At 45.2% G+C, this 27,371-nt stretch overlaps 1 protein-coding gene and 1 long non-coding RNA gene across 7 annotated transcripts in view; one reads left to right on the forward strand and one right to left on the reverse strand.

Annotated features, from left to right (window-relative positions):
- The window catches only part of LOC123617465 (uncharacterized), a 31,047-nt gene extending 29,597 nt beyond the window's left edge, over positions 1 to 1,450 (reverse strand). The window contains exon 1 of the long non-coding RNA XR_012503662.1: positions 974 to 1,450. This is a non-coding gene — a long non-coding RNA (uncharacterized LOC123617465). The remainder of the gene's footprint in view (positions 1 to 973) is intronic.
- A 98-nt stretch (positions 1,451 to 1,548) lies between these two features.
- Positions 1,549 to 27,371, forward strand: part of OTULIN (OTU deubiquitinase with linear linkage specificity) — a 65,191-nt gene continuing 39,368 nt past the window's right edge. For 3 of the 6 annotated variants that reach the window (XR_012503659.1, XR_012503660.1, XM_074356370.1), the window contains exons 1-6: positions 1,549 to 1,880; positions 9,510 to 9,586; positions 14,654 to 14,748; positions 17,784 to 17,927; positions 24,557 to 24,682; positions 26,046 to 26,315. Coding sequence is in view for 3 of the 6 variants with exons in the window: in XM_074356370.1 (XP_074212471.1) it covers positions 1,729 to 1,880; positions 9,510 to 9,586; positions 14,654 to 14,748; positions 17,784 to 17,927; positions 24,557 to 24,682; positions 26,046 to 26,315 (864 nt within the window). In the remaining 3 variants the exon portion in view is untranslated. Of the gene's footprint in view, positions 1,881 to 9,433; positions 9,587 to 14,653; positions 14,749 to 17,783; positions 17,928 to 24,556; positions 24,683 to 26,045; positions 26,316 to 27,371 lie in introns of all 6 variants that reach the window. The other 3 variants (XR_012503657.1, XM_074356373.1, XM_074356374.1) reach the window with 3 other exon arrangements.

Genomic DNA, 27,371 nt, shown 5'->3' on the forward strand with positions numbered 1-27,371 from the left:
CTGAAGGCTCTTTAGAATATTTCCCTGCCTTTTCCCAGCTACTAGTGGCTCCTGGCATTTCTTGGCTTCTAGCTACATCACCACAATCTCTGCCTCCATCTTCACATGTCCTTATTTCTTCTGTGCCTAAATACTCTGAATCATCTCGTCTTTTATAAGGACACCAGACATTAGATTGAGGGTCCATGCTAATCCTGCACATCTCATTTTAACTGATTACATCTGCAAAGAACCTATACCCAAATAAGGTCATATTGAGGCTCCAGCTGGACATGAATTTTAGGGGACATAAGTCATCCCACTATAATCCCACACCCTTAATATCCATACAAAATTTAACTGTATATTCTTTTGTATGCTCTGAATTTTTTTTAGCATGTGCATTTATTACTTTTTCAAATATAATTAAAGGGGGAAATCCATCACTGTTCTCTGCCTTAAAATACAAGTATTCTTTCTATCCGGTTTCTCCCTCTGATGCCAACTACTACTTAGACTCCCTACACTGGTCTTCCTGTCTTGTCTTTTCCCAGTCTTTTCTCTAACTGCACACAACTGCGGTATTTCAAAATAATCTCCTCCTTCCGGCCTTTCAAGGAGGATCAAGCACAAGTACCCTAATTAGCCAAAGGTGGCTTTTTCAAGATCTGGTCTCCAGCACCCTTCTCGAAACAAGCTTTGTTTCTTCTTTCAGTAAAATCCCCTGTTATATATCGGTTTTGCCCCAGAACTACTCGTAGGTTTCTGAACTGCCCATGCCACTCCCTTCCTCCACACTTTGGTCCTGAGCTGCTTGCACTCATGACCGCTGCTCAACGTCAGCGGCTACTACGCTATTCCCTCCCCAGTCATGAAACATTGTCTTCTGATCTTTGAAGCCTGTTAATATTTCCCTTCGCCCTTGCTCCTCGTAAACCAAATTTCCTATAAGAAAGAACGTAGTTCAGGAACACACCGTGCTGCGCTGGCTCACCTGTCGGGCAGAACCATTTCGCTCTTCCCGCCCTCACGGAAGGGAAGGACTGTAACTCCCAGCCCTGGAGCCGCCAAGCCCGACCACGCACCGAAGGCTAAAGGCCGCCGGGCCCCGGGGACGGGTGGGTGGTGACGGACCTGTCACACCGGAGAGGCCAGGCCATCCACTCGGCCCACATCCCTCCCTCCACAGCCAGGCAAACCCCGTCGGCGGAAGGCGAGGCTCCGAAGCCAGGAGAGACACTGTAAGAGACGCCCAAATATGTCAGCGCCCTTTACATCTCAAGGCCGGCCTTCCTCCGCCTCACCGAGGAGCGTCCTCGCCGCTAGTCCAGTGCTTTTCCCTCTCCCACCACGGCCCGGTCCCTGGGGACTCGGAAGCGCCAAGATATCTAGAGCGATAAGCGCGCGCCGGAGACTCTAGGGCCGACTGGCGGCGCGCCCGGGGGCGGAGCATGCGCAGCAGCCGCTCCGCGTGGGCCGTCTTCGTCTCGGGCGTCTGGCCGGCGCAGGCGCATGCGCAGGCTTCGGGGCTCAAGGCGCCCCGCCCTCCCGGGCCGCGCCCCCTCGCCGCGGGTCAGAGGCCGCGGGGCGGGAGGTGGTGACGGGCGCGGAAGCGTTGCGTGCACCCTCGGAAGCCGGCGGGCGGCAGAGCAGCGGCGGCCACGGCCGGGCGCCCCGACCGGAGGGGCTCTGGATCGCTGGAGGCGGCTGAATCCCTGCGGCGGCGCCGCCGGCGGCGGCGGCGGCCCCATGAATCGCGGGACCATGCCTCAGCCCGGAGCGTGTCCGGGCGCGAGCTGCGCCGAGAAGCCGGTGCGGGAGGCGGGGGCCGCGGCTCCGGAGGGCAGGAAGGCGGCGGCCGGTGGGCTGCCGCGGACCAAGCTGCGGTGCCCAGCTGAGCAGTGAGTGCAGGACGCGGGCTGGGCACGGCGGGGGCGGGAGGGGACACTGGGCTCGGTCCCCTCAGAAAGGCTTGGGGGGCGTGGGGCCGGCAGGGGTGTAGCAGCGTGGGGCCCTTCCCACCTCGGCTTCTAAGTAAGGTTAGCGACAGACAGGAATCTGAAGACACTCGTCCAGTGTCCCCGTACAGAAGTTTTCCCGGAAGGCCCGTCTTGAAATTCTGTTTATCCATTGCCTCTACCCCACCCGCTATTTTGACATCTCCATAGCTTTAACGTTAAAGAAAACTCCAGAAACTTGGGGAAGAAACTCTAGAAGCAGATTGTTTGAAAACTCATTCCTATTAGATCTTTCCTCCAACCTGGTGCGGGAAGGAAGTAAGGTTGTCACTGTCACAGGCACAGGAAAGCTGAGCCACGCGACATGTTTGTTCTTGGAAGGCAAGTCGCCGCTTGATGAGTGTCCCACCTGTTGGACAGACTTTGGACGGAGTCTGACCCAGTTCTGTTTTGCCAGTTAGCGGCTTAACTAGATATCCTCAACCCTCTTTGTTTTTAAATCTGAAAGGCAGTGTTGGTTAGATCAATGATTTATTGAACTGTAAAGAAGGTGGCGTAAATCAGGGAAGTTTAGAGTTTCTGCAAAGAAAGGGACGGAAGCAGAATTACAAACTTGAAGGCTGAAACTTCTCTGCACTTTCAAGTTCTAGTCATATATAAATGCCTTTGGAATTCCAAAAGTGACAAAAGCACTCGAATAACCAGTTTGACAGATATCTTAATTGACCAGAAATTCCACTTTTTCTCCCCATTTCCTAAAAAGGGGTTCTAGGAGTGGGGACTGTTATTGCAGATATTGTAATAATTCTCACTTACATGCTTCTTTTCTGTGGGCTTTGACATTCTCATTTACAGAGCACCCAAACCCCTTGAGATAGTGTTACCCACACGGTTAATGGCCCCTGGGAAAGATTTAGAGCAGAAAGTCTTAAACTCCTGCCCTCAGGAGCTAGGCACATAACTGAAGTGAGTGAAGCTGGGTAGGTGCAGTCTGTGGATTCCTGGAGAGCTGGGTCCGTTCGGGCTGGGTCTACCAAGTTCTGGCCTCTAGTTGCTGGGTTTTCTGTATTTAAAGAGTTCAGATATTCTAAAATGTTCTGGTTTTCAAACAGTAGCATTTTTTTTTTATTTTTAAATCAAAACCACTGTGTAGGCCCATGTGTGAGCTGATGTGACCTGTGGCTGCTGTTTTGCTCCCTGGGTTTGAGACCTGCCTCAGCCTCTGCAGCGGGTAAAGTGCCTTTACCCCTTCCCAGCCCAGGCTAGTTCTTAACTGCTGCTGCCAGGCTGGCTGCTGCTACCTTGCTCATGCCCTGGTGGTCTGAGCTGGGCCCCCGCCTAGTGGCCCTGGCCCTCAGATGCTGCTTCTCAGCCTCAGCAGTTTCATGCCTCCCAGGAGATGTGGAAACTTGGAAATCAGAACCACAGTCCCCAACATGTGCATAGTTATTTGGCAAGTTTTTCTGCTGTGTGTGGTTCCCAGAGCCTGAGCACCTGGGGAAATGGGTCATGGTGCGAAAGGAACACTCTTTCCTGATGGGAAGGTTTTGTGGCACAGTGGCTACTGACTGTCAATAGAATTATAGGCTTAGAGCTGAAAGGAATCTAAAAATCCCCGGCCTAGGTTTGTCATTTTACACATTAGGAAAACGACTTGCAGATTTGATAGGTGCAGCCTGTCCAGGGAGTAGGCTTCAGGGCCAGGTTCCCTGATGCCTGGGTAGGAACCTCCCCACTATTTCTCTCTGACTTCCTCAGCAACACTAGGCAGAGGGATGTGACTTCTGATGACGGCCGACTTTACTTTTTTTTTTTTTTTTTCCTGGAATAGATGTTCCAATTTACTGTTTTATTTCATAGCGTAGTTGCTTTTTCTTCCTATTTTTGTTGTCTTTGGCCATCTCATTCTCTTTTAAGTCTCATAAGAGAGCAAGGGGGAGTAAGGGAAAGAGGTGACAATAACTTCAAATGTCAACATCTTACGTTTTGGGCTTTCTTGCTTAATATGTGGGCAGTGGGGTTACTTCTCCTTGCTCTGTGATATTTTCTCAAGGGCTGGAGCAGCCATACTGCATTACATAAACATTGCTTATTATATAGTTTGCAATATGATGTGTGCACATCAGCTTTTACATGGTGATGTATGCAACCTAATAGTTGAGTGTAGATTTAAATAAATAAAGTAATGCCTGAATTAAGTCGTCAAATAGTTTTTAAACCTTATGTTTTTCTGTCATTGGAGCCAGTCCCTTCTTCCCACCCAGAGAATTGGGTTTGCCCAGCACACGAATTGAGTAAAATTTTTGCACCTGGAAATATGAAATACTGTAAGATGCAGATATTTTGAGATAATTTGCAAAGGCATTTAAATACATTCAGTAGATAGCAATTGTGAATACAAATCATAGCCCAACTTTTGCAGCCATTGCTCACTCAGGCTGTGACTCTTTGAGGGGTGCAGTGATGGGTACGGGAAGGGATGGCTCATTTCCTGGGCAGCTCTGTAGAATACTGATTCCTTTTGACTGAGATCACTGTGTTTTGGAAGGGAAATAGTGGAGAAGAAAGACATAAAAACCATATGGATAAGCTACTTTCTAAATCTCTTTCCTTCCTTTTCTTTCTTTCCTTTTTTTCTTAGTTCACTTGAGAGCTGTGGTTGGCTGGCATTCCTTGGACAAGCCATATGGATGGCTCACAAGATGACTTAGGGTTCCTTTTGAAGAAGTATTGGGCCAGACCAGATTTTGTTGACTTTCTGGGGAACTCCTGCTGTCAGCAGGTCTCCTATACTCTGTCCTCTGCTCACTTGACCTGTACAATTGCAACTTATGCTGTGTCTACTTCTTGCTCTTAACTAAGCCAATACTACAGTCCTTGAGGATCAGAATGGTCCTGGGACATGGTTGGTGGCCAGGCTTGACATCCTTAGAGAATTGAGAAATGAGGCTGCTCCATCCGTGGTCCTTCTTTATCTGCCTGTCAGTGGGACAGGGCTTGAATCTGGGGTCCACAGGCTTGCTGTGTGTAGAAAGGAACATGTGTCTTTGTACCCCTCTGAAATTGAAGAAAGAATTATATGTATATTTATGTTTTTCTGGACTGAGATTCTGATGAAAGCTGTAGATTATCAAAAGAGCTGTGAACAGCAGCTTGTTAAACCGTTGTTCTCAGGTGTTGCTATTTGTACTATTGTGCAGATTTGTTTTCCCACCCATCTCACACCTTAGCAGCCTTAGAGGGCTATTTTTGGTGGGGTAACAGCTACACCCTCCTGCCCTTTCCCCCACCTGAGGGTAGAACCTGCTTCAGGGCTGGGATGTCTCTGAGAAACCTCATTGTGGAGGGTGTCATGTGGAGTAGCAATGAGCCAGTCGTGGAAAGTCCACTTGCAGGAAGGAGGTGGAATCTTGGCCTGGGTGCCGGTACTTTCCTGCATTTGATGTGTTGTTCACTCATCTATACAACCGCTAAGAGGTGAAGACAGGCTGGGTTGAGTGGTCTTTACTTTTCCTGTGCCTGTGTGGGATGGTGCATTGGTGTCACAGTGGTTGACACTGTCTCACCAGCACTGCCTGGGCCATTAGTCTTCTAGGACAGGCCAAGTTAAGCATGAACTGCAGCGTTCAAGTCCAGAGAGCTGAGCAAAGTCATACTCAATTTAGCTTTTTCAGATAACTAAGGGGAACTTGGCGCAAATGTTCATAACGGTGAGTGATTAAAATGCTGTCTTGTTAGCTTTGCATATACGTTAGAATTGACTTTTTTCATATCATGTATATACTTGCATCAGAAATTGAAAAATTGACTTCACAGGAATGCCTTCTGCTTCACGGAGCTCTGTGTTTTTAGCTTACACTTTTGTTTTGGGAAATAGTATAATTTTGTCTATATGTAGTAAGCATTTTTAAATTAAGTTTTCAAACATCTGTTATGCAAGTCTTTGAACAGAAAGTGGAAGGTTATAATTTAGTATGCAAGGTCATGTAACTTACTCAATGATGTGTATTGTCTTAATATTAAGAATGAAGTATTTCATCTCTAAGAGAAAATGAGAGTTTGAAAATACACACTTTAAAATAACATGATGCTAAACCAATAATTTTCTAAGTAGGAATTATTAGCATTTTGGTTTTAAAATTTGACTGTGTAATTGAGTATGACTCACATGCCATGGTCCCCAAGAAATCAAGGCACATTTAAGACTTTGTCTTACTTTTCTACACTACTTTTCTAGTGATCTGTATGTTTTCTAGAAGGAAACTTTGCTATGGTGATCATTCGAGCCTGTGTACTTCAGTGGCCTCTTTTGTGCCAAATGCTGGTCACTCTTCACTCCCACCCCAACCTGACGCACACAAAAGATTGCCAAGTTTCTGAAACTGGTCAGCATGGAGGAGTTTATCTTATCATGTAATAGCCCCTTTCCTTTCATTGTTTTGCCCTCTTCCCTTCCCATAACAAAAATTTAAACCTCTAGCTATTTTAGATTCCCAACTGTGAATCTAATTTTGTTCTGTTGTTGTTTCAGTTTTAATATTTTGCTGCTTAAAAAAGTTAAAGCAAAAATTTATTCAGTGAAGTATTTTCTTAAATAAAGGGTTTTTAAAATTTTTCTTGTTTTCACACACCTTTCTGTCTTTCCAGTTGATTGTCCTTATGTTGGATGTGTTTCATTTTGGCTGGTAAATGTCTACTCTTCTGACCATATCAATTGAATTTTATTCCTTGAACCTATAACTTATCCTCTCTCCAAGGAAACACAGCTTTAGGATCATTTTCAAAGTGGCCTTTAAAGACCATATTATAGTTTCCCTGGTGGCCCTGGCAAGTTAGCAGATGTCCTTGGTTACATGTCCTTGGTGAATGGCCATGGACAAACAAGTAAGCAAACATTTGTGCATGGGATCAGAATGAAATCTAGTTGTGGCTGAAGTAATTTGAATATACTCTGGGCCTCCCATTCAACAGTTTCTGCTTTAATTTGTTTGTATGTCTTCAATCACTACTTTTTTTATTTCCAGTAATCTTCCTTTCTGCTCTGTCTTCCCTTTGGCTTCTCATGTTGACTTCGTTTTATTCCTCTCCTGTTGGTCTCTGGGAATTCGTGTTTGCGGCTGTACACAGAGATGCTTGTTTAGAGAGCCTCTTCTTGGGCGCTGGTGTTGCCGTTGCACTTTGGCTATTTTGTGGATTAGACAGAAGGAGGACAAGAGTGGAGGCGGAGACGCATGCCCACAGCCACAGAATTCGCTTGAAGTAACATGTTTACGGACAAATAGATTCATAGTCTGTTAGAACTAAGAATTGGAAGAGGAACCTTGCAGGTTATTTAGATCTCATCTGGTCTTCTCATTTTGAAGATGAGAAAACTGAGGCCAAGATTAGGGAAGTGGCTTCCACAAAGACATGCTTCTGATAATGATATGAAAATAATTCACTTAAATGCCTGTTTTACAGGATCAGAATTTCTCTCCTACTTGATAAAGCTAGGAAGGAGGTCAAAAGATATCATTAAACTATTAAAAGAAGAACTAACACATTTAGTCACTTTTTATTTTAGGCGTTTGATGTATAGTTCCTGTGAATCTGGTTTCTGTTTGCTTTTAACCCTGGCACAGGCTCCATGGTTGACATCACACCTTTTACTTGAAATCTCACTGGGGTTAGAGCACATGGAAAGTACCTTTTCCCTAATACGGCTCCTTAACCCCACAACTTAAAAAAAAATACATACACACCATCACCTTTATTTAGAGAGAAAAAAGGGAGTAAGAAATGATCATTGGGCGAATCTTGCATCACTACTCTGCACGAATGGATATAGGATGAGCGTTATTAAGACTAGCTGACTTTTTTGAGTGCTAAGTAATTTGTGTGTCTATTTTCACAGGAGTCTCTTGAGGTGAGTACTGTCCTTTTCACAGGTGATTAAATTTAGGCACTGAGAAGTATAGTCACTTTAGTTCCATGGTCATACATATGGGCGGTGAGGGCTGGAGTGAGGAGTGGTTGAGCCTTGACACTCCGACTCCAGCCTTGGCACTCGACAGTGAGCTCACCTGGCGCAGTGGGCAGTGAGCCACCCGTGCAGAGGGCATAGATGGAGCCAGTCACAGGTGTAAAAGCACAGGTTAGTGTTGGCCAGGTGTTTGGACTGAAGTGTGGCTGTGTATATCTGAATCACAGAATACAGGCTAGCGTGGCGGGTTGGGTCCAGATTTAGACGTCCCTGCTTATTTGGGAGCCTTTGAAGGGTTTCAGAGGGTGGAGGGCCTGGGATACGTTAGACTCCACACCTCGGCCCGCCTCTCTCGGCGCCCCTTCTTCGTCTGTCTCTTGCTCCCCCTCACCCCTTCCTCTCCCCAGCTGTGCGAAGCTGTGCACTAGGCGCTGGGGTGCTAAGGGAATTGAGGACAGGAGTATCTTGAGTCATTCACTTAATTTCTTATTTTGTATTAACCTTATTAACTCATCCTTTCAGGTTCCGTTGTGCCTGGAGCCTTCCATCCTGGGTGAGGTTTGGGGGTGTGCTGGCATGGGGAGGGAGTATAGGGAATTGGGGGTCGGATCTCTCCTTAAGTGTGCATCAGCCAGTTTCCTTGTTTTCAGCTCTGGGTGTCCCCTGCACCCTCTGAAGTTCTTGGCATCCCCAGCTCCTGAGGCTTTCTGGGACCCTGCAGGGTCCACCGGTCTTCCCTTCCAGCAGGTGCCCCTCCATCACTCACTGCCCCTCCTTCCGCTTCTGGACTGTTTGGGCTTTCACATATCTTGTGGTCTCAGCAAAGATAGAGTTGGCATTTCTGTTTCTCATCATTTTCATGTTGTGGTGTATTCTTGAAAAGGAAGCATCTTAAAACTCAGGAGTCCTGCTTTTCATCCTTGTCCAGCGCCCAGTGGGGTTTTCTCCCTTTCTAGTACTCTGTAGGTCCTTGTCAGGTCACGAAATGAGCCTGGAAGCTCTTTAGGGAGCCGTCGTGTAAGGCCCCGTGGAGGTGTGTGGGGCAGCGGGAATGTGCTCACGGAAGGCGGGTGGCTGCTTGCTTGTAGGGGTCCCCGGGGAGGAGGCGGAGCCGTGGGGAGGTTTGTAGGTTTGGGGACTTGTAATAATTGATGTTCCCCTGTGCTATTTTTGAAGTAGCTATTGTAAAATTTACCTGTGACACACTAAAGTTGGTCATTGGCCTGCACGCCTATATAAATACTTTTATTAGCACTATCTCCATTCTTGGAGCTTGAAGAATCATGGCACAGCTTCACTGATAAGACATGTGCTTAGGTGCTTACCAATGTGGTTGAGACATTAATAGATGTTAAATTAAAATGGTTTCAGAGCCTTGTAGCCAGTTAAGTGGCATAAAATGTCTCATTAAAGTAAAAAACCTCTGAATTAGAATGCTAGAAACATGAATCTAAGATAAAAGACCCATATTTTATCAGATTGTCATCATGTAATGTGAAAAAGTTAAACTTTACGTGTCTTATACATTTTTTAGGCAGCTGCATATTGTGATAAGAGGGAAAATGTCAGTGCAACAAATTTTTGAAATGTCTAATTTGGTGTGATTTCAGCGAAGAGGACATGTATCGTGACGCGGATGAAATAGAAAAGGAGAAAGAATTACTTATACATGAAAGAGGGTCATCAGGTATGTTTGGAATTGTTTTATGTATAGAGTTTCTTATGTATAGAAAATGCAGTTAAATCAATATATCCATTTTCATAAAATATTGAGATGTACTTCCTCGGAAGTGGTCTTATGCGTGTGGTCTTACTTGCATCAGATTATTCGCTTACTGACATATGTTTGGGAAATACTGTTTCCTAAGGTTTTCAGGTTTTAATACAAGTATGTTCCCTGTGTGTTCTTGACGTTCAAGTCATTTTTGCACGTGTAAGGATTTGGTTAATCTCTTGACACCACTCTCTCACAGTTCTTGATTTCCTTATATTCTTAGACAGTTTGGATCTGAAGTGCATTTTTCATTTCAAGCGGAAGGCCTTATTGAGAAGCTGGCTCTCTGGGTCTTCGCGTGCAGATGGCCATGTGAATTTGATTAACTTACAGAAAGAACAGTCATGAGATTGATCGCACTAATTCTCTTATCATTTCATGATTCTGTGCCCATGTTTCTGTTCAGTCATGCCTGCTCTGCTCACCCCTACCGGGACCCATTGACCCATTGCAGCTCCAGTGAGCCACCCCTCCTGACCGCCCCTGCTGTGGGCACGGCTGGCAGCAGGACTGTGTGTGGAGGGCCTCCTCACTTCCCTGCCAGCCTCGTGCGGGAGCCGAGGGAGGATGCTCCAACATGGGACACGCCATAGACGATCCACAGGTGGCGTTTTCTTGCACATCACCTGTGTAACGTGTGTGTTCGACTGGTTTGTTTTAAGGACCAGCTCCTGTTTATTTTATGGTTAACAAAATATTTTATGTATAATTAGGAACGCAAGATACAGAGTGGGGTTTTTGATAGTAATTTTCGAGTCTTGCTCACAAGGAGCTGGGGGAGCTCTTCACCGCAGCAGCCCCGGGAGATGTCCTTTGTGGTGGTCCAGCTGAGTGTGTCCGGGCCACGCTGCTGCGGTCCTCCGTGGCCTTCAGAGGAGGCTCGCTTCCCCTGCTGCAACTGCACACACTTCCCCGCGGACTCGGTCCTGAGTCTTGTTCCTGAGGAGAAATTGCTTCCTCAGCCATCGCTTCTTCCTGCCACCTTTGCGGGGCCTCCCGCTCTCTGTCGCACGCCGCAGGCTCCCGGCAGAGTCCTCTCCTGTCCACCAGGGAGGCCCGAGGCAGGGCTCCGGCCTTTCAGCGGCCGGCTCACGCCCAGCCTTGGTCCGAGGCTCCAGTGTGTCCCTTTATACTGCGCCTTGGTCCTTCTGGGCTCCCCGCCCTTCCTGAGACAACATCCTGTGGACGGGCCTCGGGGGGGAAGCTCTGTCTGTTAGAAAACGTCTTTATTTCACTTTCTTTCTGGAATAACCCCAGAAGAGTAGTTGTTTTCTCTAATTTGTTTTAAGATTGTATTCCATTGTCTTCTGGTTTCCTTGTAGTTGAAAATGCTGCAGTCAGTCTGATTCTTAATCTGTAAGTAAGGTCATCTGTCTTTCCTCCTTCTCGTTGTCTGGTGTCCTGCAGTTTCTCCTTGATGTCTCTAAGTATGGCTTTTAAAAAATTTTTATTTTAACATTTTACTTGGGATTTTTTTTACTTTTTGAATCTGAGAATGCCTATTTTCATCAGTTCAGGACAAGTCTCAGCCATTATTTTTCTGAATGTTGCCTTTTTCCTATTCTATTTACTCCTTGTAGAGCTCTAATTAGGTGTTTGCTAGCGCTCATTCAGTCATCCAGGGCCCTCAGTTACACACCCTTTCATATGTATTTTCTGATTTTTAGTCTCTGTTGCATTTTGGACAGTTCCTTCAGAAATTTTTCCTTTGTTTTTTTGAAAAGTTATTTTCCCTCCATATTTGCCTAGTCTTTTTTTTTTTTTTTTTTTTGGATAATGTATTGCTCTTTGCTTAGGTTTTTATTCCTTTTATTTCTTAAGGCTTTCTAAACATATTCTTTGGGCCTGATAATTCCACTGTCTGAAAATCCTGGCGGGTCTAATTATGCCAATTGCTATTTTTGCTTATTTCTTGTTTCTTCAAAGTTTGGATTGTAACCCCAGCTTTTGTGTATCCGTGCAGTTTGTGCAACCTGGCTTGAGTGTGAGAGAATTTGGCCTTGTTTCTGCCAGGAACCCAGGGCCACTTTCTATTCATTTCTAAGCTTGAGTTTCCAGGGCCTTGCAGCTGTTGTGAATTCACACCCTGTTCCTTCATGAGAGCCGGCCTATGGGTATGAATTCTTAGGGGAGACTTCCTCTCTCCCCAGGTCAGAGCCCAGGTCAAGGCATAAAGTTTTCTTATGCTCCCTCTTTGTTAGTGAAGAGGGTTTTTTTTCACCTCGTTGAGAAGTCAGTGGACTATGGCTCTCCGGCAGAATTTGACATGCCACCTGTTTCTGTAAATAAAATGTTGTTGGAACTTTTTAGTTTGCATATTGCCCACGGTGATATTCACACATGGTAAAGTTGAGTAGCTGTGACCAACCTTACAGTCCTCGAAGCCAACATTATTTACTCTCTGGCCCGTTACGGGAAGAGCCTGCTATTCTTTCCCAAGCCTCTTGATGGAGAGTCTGTGTGTTCTGCAGAGGTTCAGTTTTAACTCCCCACCGTCCAAGAGTCTGAATCCTTGTCTTTGTCACCACGTGGTGGTTAAGGCACAGACCTCTTGGTTATTTCAGCTTCTAGTTACCACAGTGATTTTCAGCTTCCCCCCCTTTTGTTTGTTTGTTTGTTTTTAAGGTTTTGGGGCCATTAGAAGTGTTAGTAATCAGAGCCTGTGTTGTATGCAGTTAAACAAAGAAGGGAACTGTGGTATACTTTAAGCCACTTGAGGTCAAGCACTGCCTGTCCCGCGTCTCCAGCTGCTGGCCTGGAGGCCGGCACATAGTGGCTGCTGGAGGCGTCCTCCTGAAGAACCACAGGGGGATGGGAATAAAAGTATACTTTTGATGGTGGCAGCTGTGCAAGTACCCATTTCCCCACCCTGACTGCCTCACACAGGCGTCTGAGTCAGCATAGGATTGCGGCCTGTTGCATGGCCTCTTCGCCTGGTGGGGCCCCCTGCCTCCTCAGTCCTGAGCTGGTGGGGCCTGCTTTGCCCTGCCCAGAGGCCAGGTCTTGTCTTGGTGTGCACAGGAGAGAGGACTGCAGGTGAGGGGAGCGGGAAGGCTGGGCTTGCTTCCCAGGAGGTTCTCCCTGAGCCAGCGATGTGCTCTGCCTGATGGGAGAGCCTGGCCCAGTACATGTCCTTGACTCGGGCGTTGTGGGGAGGTAAGTGGAAAGGCAGATAAAAGGGAACTCTTCCCTCCACCAAGAAGACACTCAGAAAGTGCTTCCTGACTTTCAACAATGGCTGGTCTTTATTTGAGGGTTGGCTGTGCAGTGTTGGTATTTGTGGTTTCCATGTATTTTGCTTCAGGGGTCTGTTTCACCTTTAAGCCAATCCTGACTTAAACCACAGATAAATGTATTTATGGTATCTGTATATGTTATTTTCCCTTTTGTATAGAAGATTTATTTTCCTTATGAAAGCATTTACTATGAGAGTTTTAAAGATAGGCAGTTCTTACATTTTGTGTTTAAAAAATGATCGATTAACCTGAAGTGCAGGAAGGTCTCAGGGCTCCTCATGGGCCCCTCAGTCAGCCGTCCCTGCGTCCATCACCCTCGGTGGTGATGCCTGGAGTCCCTTTTTCTTCAGTAGTCCATACCCATTCAGGGCAGAATCTGGGGCTTTATCGTCTTTGCAGCCCCTGGTCCTAGCTCAATGCTTGGCCCACGTTAGACCATACAGTAAGTATTTGTTGAGTTGAGCCGAATATAACATTTTAATTTTAGGTACAACTTCCTGCTAAGTAAATATGTTGTAAGGAACTTGTGTGTTTATATCCTAATTTCTTTGCTAACATTTACTTCTTCAATATTTTAAAAAGGAAGTCAAGACATGCCTGAGAATTTACATCTCTTTCTTCCTAAAACACACACACAGTTGTATGCATGTGCGTGCATATGCGTATACCACAAAGTCAAAACCCAACTTCGTGTTAAACAAGGAAAACCTAAAGGCCAGTTTTTTTTTTACCATATCATTTGTTTGATCATAAGTTGTATTTTTAATTTTGGAGGATGTGTTGTTAGAGTCAAAGTCTGTGGTCCAACTCACGTTGAGCGCTGCATTAATTTCTGGCTGATTATCAACAACTTACAGCCTTTTGGGATCAGGGCAGGATATAACTGGATATAAGTAAATAAAGATAATTAAATACACCTTTTAAATAGAGGTGTTATCTCTTTGTATAATGGATGCAAAGAACTAATGACAGATCATTAGATGTGTCTTCTCACAGCTCAGACTGCTGCTTGTCTAATTGGAACAGTATTCATGGATACCTGGGTCAGTGTGATTGCAGGTGTTGAGGGCACAGCCAAGAAACAAAACAAGCCCCTGCCCTCAAGGAGCTCATGTTTTGCTGTGTGTGTGTGTGTGTGTGTAAGGGTGTCGGGGGAGGCGGGGTACAGAATAAGAAATATGACAGGCGTCGATCAGTGCCAAGAAGAAAAACAAAACCGTGTGAGGGGAATAGAATGAAGGTGTGTGTGTGATGTTTTGATACTGGGTGTTAGTGTCAGAGGTGAGCAGAGACCTGCAGGGAGTGAGGGGCAAGTACCTTGCAGGTAGGCCCAAAGCCATCAGCATGAGGAGTGGTGGGAGCTGAGGCTTGAGAGGCAGTGGGGCGCCGGGGCAGGGGGCCCTTGCAGGTAGTGAGGGAGAGGAATCCGAGTGTGGTGGGAGGCCCTAGAGCCCAACACTGACGGGTAGCGCCTGAATTATGTTTTAAGTGCATCGCTCTGGCTGCTGTGTGGAGAATGGTTGGTAGGATGTGGTGATGGGGAGCCCCATTGGGCGACCTCTGTGGCTATCCAGGAGGTGATGGAGGTCTGGACAAGAGGGTAGGCAGTGGTGGGATCCTGGCTTTTTTTGGGAATGAAGTGAGAGAGGAAGTAACCTTCAAGTAAAGCAGTGCCGTTATTCTGCTTATGCTTTGGTTTCATTATTTCCCCCTCCCCCATCCACTTTTTTTGATTCTTTACCAGAACCCAGATTAAGTGTCGCTCCTGAAATGGACATCATGGACTACTGCAAAAAAGAGTGGAGGGGAAATACGCAAAAAGCAACATGTATGAAAAAGGTATGATGCGTGGGTGCCTGTATTTCGAGTCTTTCCAGTAGTCTATCGTAAATATTTAATACGTCTTTTTTTATTTTTAGACATTGGTGATGACAGCTGCTATTAGACTGTGTAAATATTGGTGTTCTAATATTAGAGATGAGGAAACAGGCTCCAAAGATAAGGGATTTATTTGAAGTCACAGTATTAATACAGAATCATCATCAGTAACTTGATTTCTTTGAAAAACTAATAAATGACTCTGTCCTGTTCAGAATTGGGTGAGCCATTGGTGGTCCTCCAGGGGTCATTTGGGAATGCCTTTCTGACCTGGTAAGGTAAAAGCCTCAGATGTCATACGTCTGCTGTCCTCAGCTGGGTTTGTATTCATGTCCTTCAGTCCTCCACAGCCTAAGCAGAGGGATCTGGAACTGCTTCCTTTATTTAGGGCATCCCAGGGTCTGCCCTCTTTCAGTCCCATTGCATAGATTGGTGACCCTAAAGTTGTCCCTCCAAGGCTGTGGGACATCAGGGATTCCCATGACATGGTTCTCTTGTTCCTGTGACCGGGCTGGGTCATTGCTCAAGTCAGACCCCTTGACCCACTTGTACTGCACGGCCATCTGAGCAGCACACCCTGTTGGTTTCCTGTCAGACGTATCCTGAATCCAGCGTTCCTTTGTAGGGTGAAACTGCTGCTGCAGCTGACCCTTGAACAACATGGGTCTGAACCGCGCAGGCCCATGTGAACATGGGTTTTTTTCACTAAATATGTAGCAGTACTCCACTGTATGCAGATGCGGAACCATGGACTTGGAGGGCCTGCTGTCAAGTTATACGTAGATTTTTGGTGGAGTTGGGGGTCAGCACCCCTAACCCCTGAGTTGTTCGAGGATTGACTGTATTTGACTTTTCCTGAGCTACAGAAATGGCAGTTTCAACCTAACACTTCTGTCACCTCTTGTAACTTCTAGGTTATAGTCTTTACTCATTTTTCTCTTGGGATTATTTACAGCGTGAGTTTGAATACACTTCTGGCATATTAGAGATATTGACCTGTCATATTTGATAGAAATATCTTTTTAATTTTTTTTGTTTGTTTAAAACTGTACTGTTTAGGATTTAAAATTTTTAGCTGTTTGAAAACATTTGTTCTGGTCCTTGGAACTTCATTTTGTAGAAAACGTTGTACACCTTTTAGCAGGCACCTCAGCTGCCCATGCCTGCCCTGAGATGGGCTGACTTTACTCAGGACGTAGCTGCCACTTTGGAAGCTCTGAGAGCAAGTGTCATCCCTGCTACCTGCATGTCTGGACTGTAGACTCTTCATGTCTCAGGCATTTGTTAGAGAACTCAGTCAAGAAATACCTGGGACTCTCCGTTCCTGCCAGAGGTTGAGGACATTTACATTTCTGAGGCCATCTGCTGAATATGCATATCAACCACTGACAGATTTTCTAAAAACCTCCAGCTTTGTATCAAAGTGGATAACCAGAGGCCAGGTATCTAAACTGTATTTTCTCATCTTCCCCAGAAATGCTGTCACTGGCCTGCAATTTTATTTTATGATCTCAGTCTCTTTAAAGGATCTATTCTAACAGTTGGCACCTTAAGGTCTACAATTGAAGATGTCTGCTAAGTTTTCCAAATATTCCATATTTTGGAATTCATGCTGAGATGATTCTTCTGTGATTTTAGTTGGACTCTTCAGTGACCAAATAAAAAGGCACATCAGTTAGAAAAGCATCCTGTCAGGACCCCCGGCAGGAATTAAGAGCATTTCTGGCCCCAAGAACAGCTTGGATCTCAGTTATTTTTTGTTTTGGATATTCTTTTGGAAGTAAGTGGTATAAACCCAAATTTAATTTTAGAAGTTTGAGTCACCTCTGAAATAGCATGAGTAGTTTATGCATTTTGAAAGGTGCAGTTCTTTTGAATTAGCCTTTGTGCGTATTTAGGGTAACTAGGGGTTTTGCCATAGGGAAGAGGCGCATATTAGAATGCACGAGTCTGCTTGACGGGCCATTATATTGCAGTGGTTGGACCACTAAATAAAAATGCGGCTCTCCAAATTTTATTGTTGAAAAGAAGTACTTTTATATCAACTTTTAGCATCATCCTGTGACTTAAACCTTGAAAGCAACTGATAATGAGGGTCCAGTAGTTGGACGCAGGGTGACTGTTGCATGGTGCCCACCCATGATGAGGGTGACACTCTTTTTGTGAAAGTGTCAGTGGGGCGCAGGGTTTCCAGTGACCATGGAGGAAAAGCAGGACAAGCGAAAGGACTGCCAGGCTGGGGGTGAGTGAGGTGGGGAAGCTGCGAGGCTGCTGCCTGTGTCTGAGCAGTGTCCAGCGGAAAACTCCGATCATTTCGGCTGCCTGTGGACCAGGTCACTGGGATTGGGATGTGCTTCAAAATGGTCCATTTGGGTGGCTGTATTTGAGTGACTGAGCATGCCACTGAGCATTTTCAGTTCCTCGTTTCACTTCCAGGCTGAACAAGAATGACACTTGTCTACTTTTTAAAAAAGTCTAGCAGGTTTTTCCAGGCTATACCTCCTAGCATGTAGGTTTTCTTACAAATACCATGGAGATTTAGAATTTAGGGGCATTATTTTTAATATGGAGAAATAAGCTGGGTACATCTCTCTTGTCTTTCCTATCTCTTCATTAAAGAGTTGGGGGTCAATTTAAACACAGATTAAAGCCTTCAGAATGTTGGTTGTTAATAAATAAATGTTAACAACAGTTGCTTAGAAAGGGACATATAACTCCAACTTTGGGGGTGACTAGCATTTTTCTAATACTTGATATGTTATTTATATGTTCTAGTGTGTTGCATATGCTACATATGTCGGTATTTTGACAGTATTAACATTTGTTAATTTTGTGTGATTAATTTAAAAAAAGGAATTAGAAAATGTGAAAGACTCAGCCAGTCTTGTTTCCATTCTTCCAGGGATCGGGGGCACATTGTTTCTACAGGAATAAAACTCTCCACACTGTCTGAAGTCAGTAACGACCATTTTGAATTCTTTGATGCTTTCGCCCAGGGCTACGAGGAGGTGTCTCAGAAATTCACCTCCATAAGGCGAGTCCGTGGAGATAATTACTGTGCGCTGAGGGCCACGCTGTTCCAGGCCATGAGCCAGCCGGCGGAGCTGCCCTCCTGGCTGCAGGACCCGGAGCTCACGCTGGTACGCTGCCGCTGCAGGTTTGAGTCTGCAATGCTTCCAGTAGTTTTTGTGAGAAAGACTTCTCTGCCCCATGTGCCGTGTGCTAGCACTGCCTGCAGGGTGATCAACATGAGGGTTTATTCAGTTTTGTGGGGCAGGGATAATTTGCATAGTAAAGCGACCAAAAATGATTGCTATTTCCCAGAAGAGGAAGATGATAAAGTGTATATAACACTTCAGCGGAATTGGAGAGCCGGTGTTTAGGGTCTGTACAAAGCACTTAGGGGCAGTATGACTTCAGTGTTGGAGTCTGTGCCATGTGGGCTGGATATTGTGCTATCTGAGAACTTGCTGGGGTTTTTGAAGGCACATTTCTGTAGTCCTGGCTCCAGTTCAAGGACCCAGCACCCTCTGCATACTGGCTTGGTAGGTGACAGGGAGCAATACCAGAGAGGAGAGATGTTAATGTCAGCCTGAGGAAGGCTTCCTGGGAGGTGAGGGTCAGGAGCTGTGTCTCACACTGACCCTCTGTAGTGTTTTAAATTTAAATCTGCAGTGTGGTAGTGGCAGCCCAGGAACTCATGTATCAGTGACACATATCAGCTGAGGTCATGTAATAGGTTAGGTGTAGAATAACCTCAAGGAGTTTGGTGGGCAGGCGTGATTGGGCAGAACTCACAATATGACATTAATTGGAAGAAAATTTAGAAGTTTTGTGCATATATTAAAAAAGAAAACCCAAAAAGCTAGCTCTGGGAGGTCTGCTGTACTGGCAGCTTAAAAGGGAAAAATAATGTCAGGGTTTTAATTGATTGCAAGCTCAACATGAGCCCACGTGGTGTGTGATGGCCGCAGGGATAACGGAGCCCTGTTTTTTTCCGTTTTGTTTTTCAGTTGACGTGTAGTTGATACACAATGTTATATAAGTTACAGGTCTATAATAGAGTGATTCACAATTGTTAAAGGTTGTACTCCATTTACAGTTATTATAAAATATTGGCTCTACTCCCTGAGATGTGCAGTGTGTCCCTGTAGCTTATTTTACTGCCCTATATTGCCCTTCTCCTTCCCTCTCCCCACTGGTCACCACTGGTTTGTTCTCTGTAGCTGTGAGTCTGCTTCCTTTGTGTTCTATTCACTAACTTGTACTTTTTAGATTCCACATGTAAGTGATATACAGTATTTGTCTTTCTCTTCTGACTTATTTCACTTAGTGTAATGCTTTCCAAGTCCATCCATGTTGCTGCAAGTGGCAAAATTTTGTTCTTTTTTAAATGACTGAGTAATATTCCATTGTGTGTATATGTATGTGTGTGTGTGTGTGTGTGTGTGTGTACATACACCACATCTTCTTTATCCAGTCATCTGTTGATGGACACTTAGGTTGCTTCCATATCTTGGCTATTGTGAATAACACTGCTGTGAACATTGGGGAGCATGTATCTTTTTGAATTAGTGTTTTTATTTTTTTCTTAAATATATACCCAGAATTGGAATTTCTGGGTTACATATGGTAGTTCTGTTTTTAGTTTTTTGAGAAACCTCCATACTGTTTTCTACAGTGGCTGCACCAATGTACATTCCCACCAACAGTGTACGAGGGTTCACTTTTCTCTGCATCCTCGCCAACATTTGTTACTTTTGTTCTTTTTGATGATAGCCATTCTGACGTATGAGGTGATACCTCACTTGTGGTTTTGATGTGCATTTCCCTGATGATTAGTGATGTTGAGTATCGTTTCCTGTGCTTATTACGAAACCCTGTTTTAAAAGGAATGCTTCTAAAACATGGGCAGTGACCGCCTGTCTTGACCTGAGCTGATCAGATTCCATCTTGAGGGCTGAGGATGTGCCTGTACCCTCAGTACAGATGGAGTGTGTGCAAGATGATTTGTCTCACTTTGGGAACAGTTGAAGGAGCTGGGGTATTTGCCTAGAATAAAAAAGACGTGTAGATGATACTGGCTGGCAGCTAAGCTGGTTAGAGGTCTGTTAGTAGGTACACAGGGGTTCACACGCCCTCAAAGGGCAAAACCAGGACCAGTGGGTAGAGGATACTGCCTCTCTGTCAGGTGATTGTCTATTTTATAAACTGGTATAAGATCAGCACACTTGTGTGTTAAACTGTCTAGGTGGTGTCCGTGGAAGATGCTTTCTTCTAACCAAAGATACATGTCATCTTAAGCAGATTTCTCTGTTGTAGCTAATTTTTTTTATCAGAGGCAAAAGAAATGGATACATTAGGCTATTTTTAGCTTTGCAAATCATAATACATATTAGTACTGAAATATTTCAGAATTGTTGGTCAATCAGAAGCATTCCTGTGACTATAAGACACTGGTAGGGAAGCAAACATGGGTGATTTCGCCGTTTTGCTTTAACTTCTGTTTGAAAACCATAGCTTAATTTATAGATTGTGACATAAAATCCTCTCAGTTAGGCTGAATTTTCCTTTGAGCCTTTTACTTTCAGGGGCTATTTAGATTTATGGACTTAATTGACATAATGAATTTGAATTTTTTTATGCTTTCTGAGAAACTCTGGTGCAAATAGCATTCTACATAATTAAACATGTAAGATATGCCCCATGAAATAAAGCACAGTGTTCCTTTTACTTTGCTAACAGGATATGTTTGGGTAGGACCATCTGCCATGTTACAAGTGGTCGGCAGAGTGTGCTTGGTTTCTGATCAGCATTAGAATCTGTCGTGTGGATGAGCGGTGGGGCTTCGAGGTGGCTTTCCTGACTAATCTGAGTCATATGGAAATTCTCAAGTGCTCTTTCTGATTTCTTCCCTTTTCTGTATATATCAGCCAACAAATGGTTTTCTCTTGGGAGCATAATCTAACTGGTTGGTCACAGTGGTATTACTTTGTCATCTAACCTTTGTTCAATGCCAAGAGGCCTGTGTCGGAGAGAAAAAGCACGTCATACTTGCCTGTGAGTTCAGTATGAAAGTTTATTGAACTTCTCCTGCTCTCACTCAACCAGAGGACTTGTCCACGTGTTGACTTTGCAGCCGCCAGCCACTTTTCCATTGATTGGAGCACTTTCTTGACAGGGTCTGTTTTGTTGTTTGTCTTGAGCAGGTGACTGGTGCACCACATGTTTCTTGTTCGAGGTGCCAGTGCAGGAAGGTGCCCACGCTTGGTTGTTGCCCTTGATCTGTCTATGTTTTAACCACCAGTTGTCCCATGCACCTGCCTATAGATGCTGTTCCATCCCTGTTCTCATTCTGGGCCTTCCACCCAGTCTTTCTTCAGAAAGGCTTCACTGACATTGGTCTTGTTGAGTGAGCGAGTGGGTGGTGCCGACACGACCTAAAGAAGTCGGGGTGGAACCAAGTGCGAGTATATAGAGGGTGGTGAGGCCTACAGGGGCTGGCAGTGCACCCAATGGTGGTGGGGTACCCCGACTACCTCCCCCAGAAGCAGGGGTTTCTCCATCAGCAGATACTGCTGGTGGTGTGACTGTAATAAGTAAATGTCTTAATATCCATTAGCACACGTGCTTAAGACAAGCAGATCCAGTGATACTTAATTGTATTTTTACAAAACAAGAGAATCTTACAGGAGTTTTTGTATGAAAATCTCTGCCCATTTCCTACCTGTCTTCCTGCTACATCAGAATAACTTGTATCCTGTCATTTTAATTAAACCATGTTTGCTGTTAGAACTTGCTATAAATTGTTTGGGTTTAAATTGGGGTAGCCTTGCTATTATAAACACAATAACCATCTGACGATGAACCTGTCTCAGTTTACCTTGATCCTTGGTCTTTCTGAAATGCCGAGGGTCTCTTCTGACTGCTAACTTGTGTCCAGTGACAGTCATATTTCCTCGTGTCCGTGGGAACACAGAAAGGGTATTCACAGCAGGTAGGCTGGAGGGAATCTAGGTTTAGCATTATTAAGGTCTCCTGAGCTACCCAGGCTCTGTAATAACCCACTTCTTCAACTTTGGGAATCGGACAGGTCCTGGGACACCTAAGTTTGTATGTGAATCTGTAGACCCAGAACCAGCCTTGGCACACAGCCTGCAGGCCGCATGCTGTACTAAACATCTCTTGACCTCAGCGTGCATCTCATCCAGAGTTCTGTGAGCCCAGAGAAGCCACATGCCCGGGAGCTGGCTGCATCTGCTTCCATTTACGTTTGGAGAGAGGTTCTGTGTAGCATTTTGCCATTGACTGTCTCTCTCTCTGTCTCCCCTAGAGCACACTTGGTTTCAGGACATTAAAGGTAAACAGAAGCACTAGACCGAGACCCTCCCCTTAGGCTAAGTTCAGTGGAGGAGAGCCCAGACCATGCTTTCTGCTTCTGCTCGGCCCCTCTGGCCTTGCTCTGCCCACTGCCCTTCTGACAGTTGGGCCACCCCTCCCCTCCTGAGGTTGTGCTCGGATCCTTGTGTGTTGTTCATGCTTCTGTCCAGATCCCAGTCTTGGTGTTTGACTGTAGTCTGATCATCTGACCCTGACCCTGGTCTCAGATGGGGCTTGGTAGTGTCCTTTGGGGCAGGGGTCCTTTGGTTCCAAGTTTGCTAAATTTTAGAGTGTCTCTGACGGCTGGGACTTGTGACAGTGTTTGCCTGGAGTAGGATGGACTGTATGTTAAAACTCCTTTTATGAGGTAGTTTGGGGATGATTCATTTTTGTTATTTGCTATCCCTTTAATCATGGTGTTGATTTCAACAATTGTGGACACTTGCTATAGAAAATTTCAGGCTGTTTTTATAGTTAAGTCACAAGTGAAATTATGCCTAAGCTAATTACCTACTTTATTAAATATTTCCATCACTGTTTCCCGTTTAAACCTTGTTTTTTTCCTCACGTCTCTCTTAATGTAACAGCCGTCCCACCTTTGTGCATAGTGTAAAGGATGGGAATGTGTGTGTGTTATATGTGCTATGACCCCCTAAAAGCACTGAAAGTTATATTCACTGTTTTCATCTGAGCAAAGAATTTCAACTCCATTCTTTCCTCATAGTTTCTTTTTCACACCTCAGTTTTTGGGCTTTCTCCAGGATCTCCACATCTCTCAGAAGTATACAACCCTGCATAATTGCTTTAGCAACAGTTTGGCCCAGGCATGGAAGGACTGAGGAGACAGACTTTTATTTGGGCTTCTCTCTGTGCGTTAGGTCTTTGGGGGTCTCCTGAGTAATTCAGTTGAGTACTGTGCCTGCTTTTTGGGTACCTGCACAGTGTCACATGCTCACGTGGTCTCCTGGGCTTCCCTCCACCCCGTTTCCCCGCTCAAATCCATGTAGCCAGTATTTTCTGCTCATTGCACTTCTTTGTGCCCAATTGTGATTTCAGCTTGTTGCCACTTGAGGGCATTTTAGGTTCTGGTGATAAACCTGAGAACCTAATTGAAGGTTTACAGCAAAACTGCGCACATATTGCTGAGATGCAGGACAGTGTGGGCACAGAACTGGGTGGCATTTGGGTGGGTGGTCATCTGCCATCATAGTAAGATGAGAACACAGCCCCCTCCCCCTACTAATGAGTCAGTGTAGTTCGCCATCACTGTGGTAACTACCTAAAGCGGAATTTACATTCCTTTTGTGGTTTTGGGTTCTTGTAGAGATGAAACCACCTTAGTTTCACATGATTGCTGTAGATTGAGAAGGTGAAAACTTGAGTTACCGTTCATGAAAGGGTCTTCAGAGTCTTAGATTCCAGGAGAGTGGAGCATATGGCCTCATTTAAAACTGTATAACTGTTAAGCAAGCTCAGGTTCCAGGTAGGCATTAATTATTTTCTAATGGTCTTTTGACTGGGAGGTGAACTTTTGCTTCCTTTCTGCACTTTGTAGCACTGAAGTGACATGCCTGTGCCCAGCCTAGTGACATGGATTTTCTGACACAGCCAGGACGTGGGGAGAGGCTGAACTCCTCTGCTGTCATCAATCGAGTCATGTCCCAGCTTGCCTTTCAGACTTCATAATCTATTGATGATCAGGGGAAAAAATAACAAACGCTCCAGGAAAAAAAGGAAATGGGCAAAGTGACAGTTCAGCTGTTAGTTCTTTAGTGAGCTGGGCTGTTGCAGCTCCCTTCACCCTGGCTTCTTTCTCTTGGTTGTATTTTTCACTTTACTACATGTATTAGGCAGTTAAACTAGGTACCATGTTGCTTCTTTCAAAACTTTGAGGATATATGTAAATATCAGAAGTTAAGTTTTATTTTCCTAATCAGTAATGAAGCAGGTTTTTACTGTGTCTTGGACCATCTCACATGCTCAAAGCACCTTCCTGAGTCAGACATTAGGGCGGTAGGGAGGCCGCCAGTGAGCCCAGCAGCTGCCTGGGCGCTTTACGTGAAGAGCTGGTGCGGACGCTGCCGCAGCATACCCCTGCCAAGTGCTGGGGAGCGTTCCTGGTCAGGGCTGGAGCCCAGCGAGGCGGACTGAGCCTTTGTGTCCCAACCGAAACCACCCCTTTGCTCCAGCAGCCCTCCTCAGGGTGGGGCTTTCCGAGTTCCTGACTTCCACATTTAAGTCCTCCACAACCTAAACACAGGCAGATGTGCAGGAATTAATTCTGGAAACGAATGTAGGTTTTATAGGCTTTGTGGTTTCTTACAGCTTGGATCGTGTGATGGATGTTTTGGAATGTTAACATTTTTCTCTCTGTTTCTTGATACTCTAGTTACCAGAAAAACTCATAAGCAAATACAGCTGGATCAAGCAGTGGAAACTTGGACTGAAATTTGAGGGGAAGAGCGAGAACCTGGTTGATAAAATTAAGGAGTCCCTCACATTACTAAGGAAGAAGGTTTGGAACATGTAGTTTCCTTTCTCTGATAAGTGTGAGGCTCTCACTCCTGACTGCCCCAGCAGACCGCTTCTCAGTCCTCACCTCATGGGTTACCAAATGCTCTTGGCTGGTTGTTAGGCAAAATAATTCTAAATGAACACAAACTCCTCCTGTGAAGTCTTTGGTAAAATGAAGAAAAATCAACATCGTATACTCTTGGAGGAGATGATATGTTTAGTGAAGTGTTTAACTTTGTTTTAAAGGAAATCTTACAAATGTAGTCTTTGTTCTAAGTCATATTGACAAGTTTCAGGGATATCATTTAGTCCATTACTGACACTTCGTTTGTGCCAGGCTGTCCCCTAAAAGTTTCATGTGTTAATTTAGTTCTCCCAACTACCAAGCTGTTTCTGCTGTGGTTGTCCTCATTTTACAGCTGGGGAGATTAAGCCCCTGTGGAAGCCACCAGCTGCTCACTGGTGAGACCTTTGTTCCATCCTGACCCTCTGACTCTGGAGCCATCTCTTGCTGCCAACGTGGTCTACTTGTGGAAAATACGAGCTCTTCTAGCTTCCCAACCAAATACTGCAGAGTCCTGTGGCACGTTCATGACCATTAAAATTTACTTTTGAATTTAAAATGTTAATAGTTTTTGGGAGAAGCAGGAGTTAGTGGCTATTCGTAAGGGTTAGTTTCATATTGGCATCTCTTACTCTCATTCACTTTAACTTAAAAGCACATGTATTTGTAGGGTTTTCTTCCTCACCTGAAGAGTTTGCCCATCTTAGCTGTATACTTGACACTCTGCTTTATTCTTCATCAGGAGTCAATAAGAATTTGCTGAGTGGATTTATTCTTTTGAAACTCACATGTATTTTTAAGAGGGTAGGAGGGTAAGTTTAGTAAACAAATATTCAGGAGAGCCCATAATCTTCCTTGCCTATCTTCACAATCTTCACGTTTGAAGGTTGGCTTGGTGTTTCTGGGTGGTAACAGCTGCTGTAAGCCCGCTAAGGGGAGGAGTGAGTTTAGCTGCCCCTCACAGCCCCACGCATGCACGTTAGCTCTTCTGTGAGTACTTCTGATCGACTGGTCCTATCTCTTTGCCTGGGAGGATAGGGGAGTTGAAATTTCCGTTCCATGGCCCCAGAGCTCCTCCTTAGTGCGTTATACTTTTGTTTCTGGTTAGTGGGGGAGAGCTGGTAAGGAATTTGGGCGGTCTAAAGAGCGCCATCGTTTGAGCTGGAAGCTCGAATGTTGAGCATTGGCACGTGACCCCTGGTCATCTACTTTTGAAAATAAACTTGTGCTTGTAGTATGGACTTTTACCAGGGACTTACAGGACGAAAGTGTAGTTAATTATGCAACTTTCTTATTATAGTGGGCAGGCTTGGCTGAGCTGAGAACTGCTGAAGCAAGACAGATAGCTTGCGATGAACTGTTCACGAATGAAGACGACGAGTATTGCCTCTATGAAGCTGTCAAATTTCTAATGCTAAACAGAGCCATTGAACTGTACGATGACAAAGAGAAGGGAAAGGAAGTTCCATTTTTCTCGGTGCTTCTCTTTGCTCGGGATACATCCAGTGACCCTGGACAGCTGCTGAGGAACCATCTAAACCAGGTGGGACACACTGGTGGCCTTGAACAGGTGAGTTGTACCTTTGGGAGTATATTAGCCCAGAACAGCAGCTTCAACCATCAAACGTTATCTCAGGTTTTGTGGGTCAGAAGTTCAGGAGCAGCATAGTTTGCTCCTAGGTGGCTCTGACTCAGGGTCTCAGAAGGTTGCAGTTGAATGTTGTTCAGGGCTGCAGTCATCTGGGGGCTTGACTGGGGCTGGAGGAGCCACTTCCAACATGGCGCACTCACCTGGCTGTTGGTAGGAGGCCTTGGTTCCTCACTGACGGTTAGTGGGAGGGTTCAGTTCCTTGCCATGTGGGGCTTTCCATAGGGCTGCTTGAGAGTCCTCAGAACATGATGGTTGGCTTCTCTCAGAAAGTGATCCAAGAAGAGAACAAGGAGGAAGCCACAGTGCCTCCCACGATGTAATCTTGGAAGTCACACACCGTCACTTACACCATATTCTGTTTGTTAGAAGCAAGTCACTTAATCTTTCCAACACTCAAGTGAGGAGTGCCAAAAAATTGTGAACCTGTTTTACAACTAGCATGGTTCTCTCAGCCTAGGCCTTCTTCTGCAATGTGGTGGATGGAGTCAGTACCCTTGGCTCCGTTAAGCTACAAATAAGCCAAGTACTTGGAAGAGTCGTCTGAAGGGACTTGTTTAATTGTGGCAGCTGTAGCTGTGTAGGTAGCATTCTCTAAAAATAGAAATGGAGTCACTTTAGTCAGTAGGGCCCAGCCTGATCTTGGATCTTTTACAGATATGCCAAGTTGGAGTTTTACGGAGACCCAATGGAGTACTGTCCTGTGGGCCAGCAGCTGACTCACCACACTTGCACTGTCTGTCTTTGGTGTGTTCATTAAGTTGCCCTGAAAAGCATAAGCGAGATAGCCAACCACAGAGCGGCAGTAAGGCTCTCCTTCCAGGGGGCTGCCTTCCTGCTTGCCCGACTATCCGTGGTGCTTGCCTTTCCCTGGTACATGGGAAAGAGCACAGATAGACAATGGTCAGTGCTGGGTCAGACAGGATTGAAGATAACTATTTTAAAAAATTATCTATATTCATAATACAGGTTACTTAG

This window comes from Camelus bactrianus, chromosome 3 (genome assembly GCF_048773025.1).
Source record: "Camelus bactrianus isolate YW-2024 breed Bactrian camel chromosome 3, ASM4877302v1, whole genome shotgun sequence".
Taxonomy (NCBI): Eukaryota; Metazoa; Chordata; class Mammalia; order Artiodactyla; family Camelidae; genus Camelus; species Camelus bactrianus.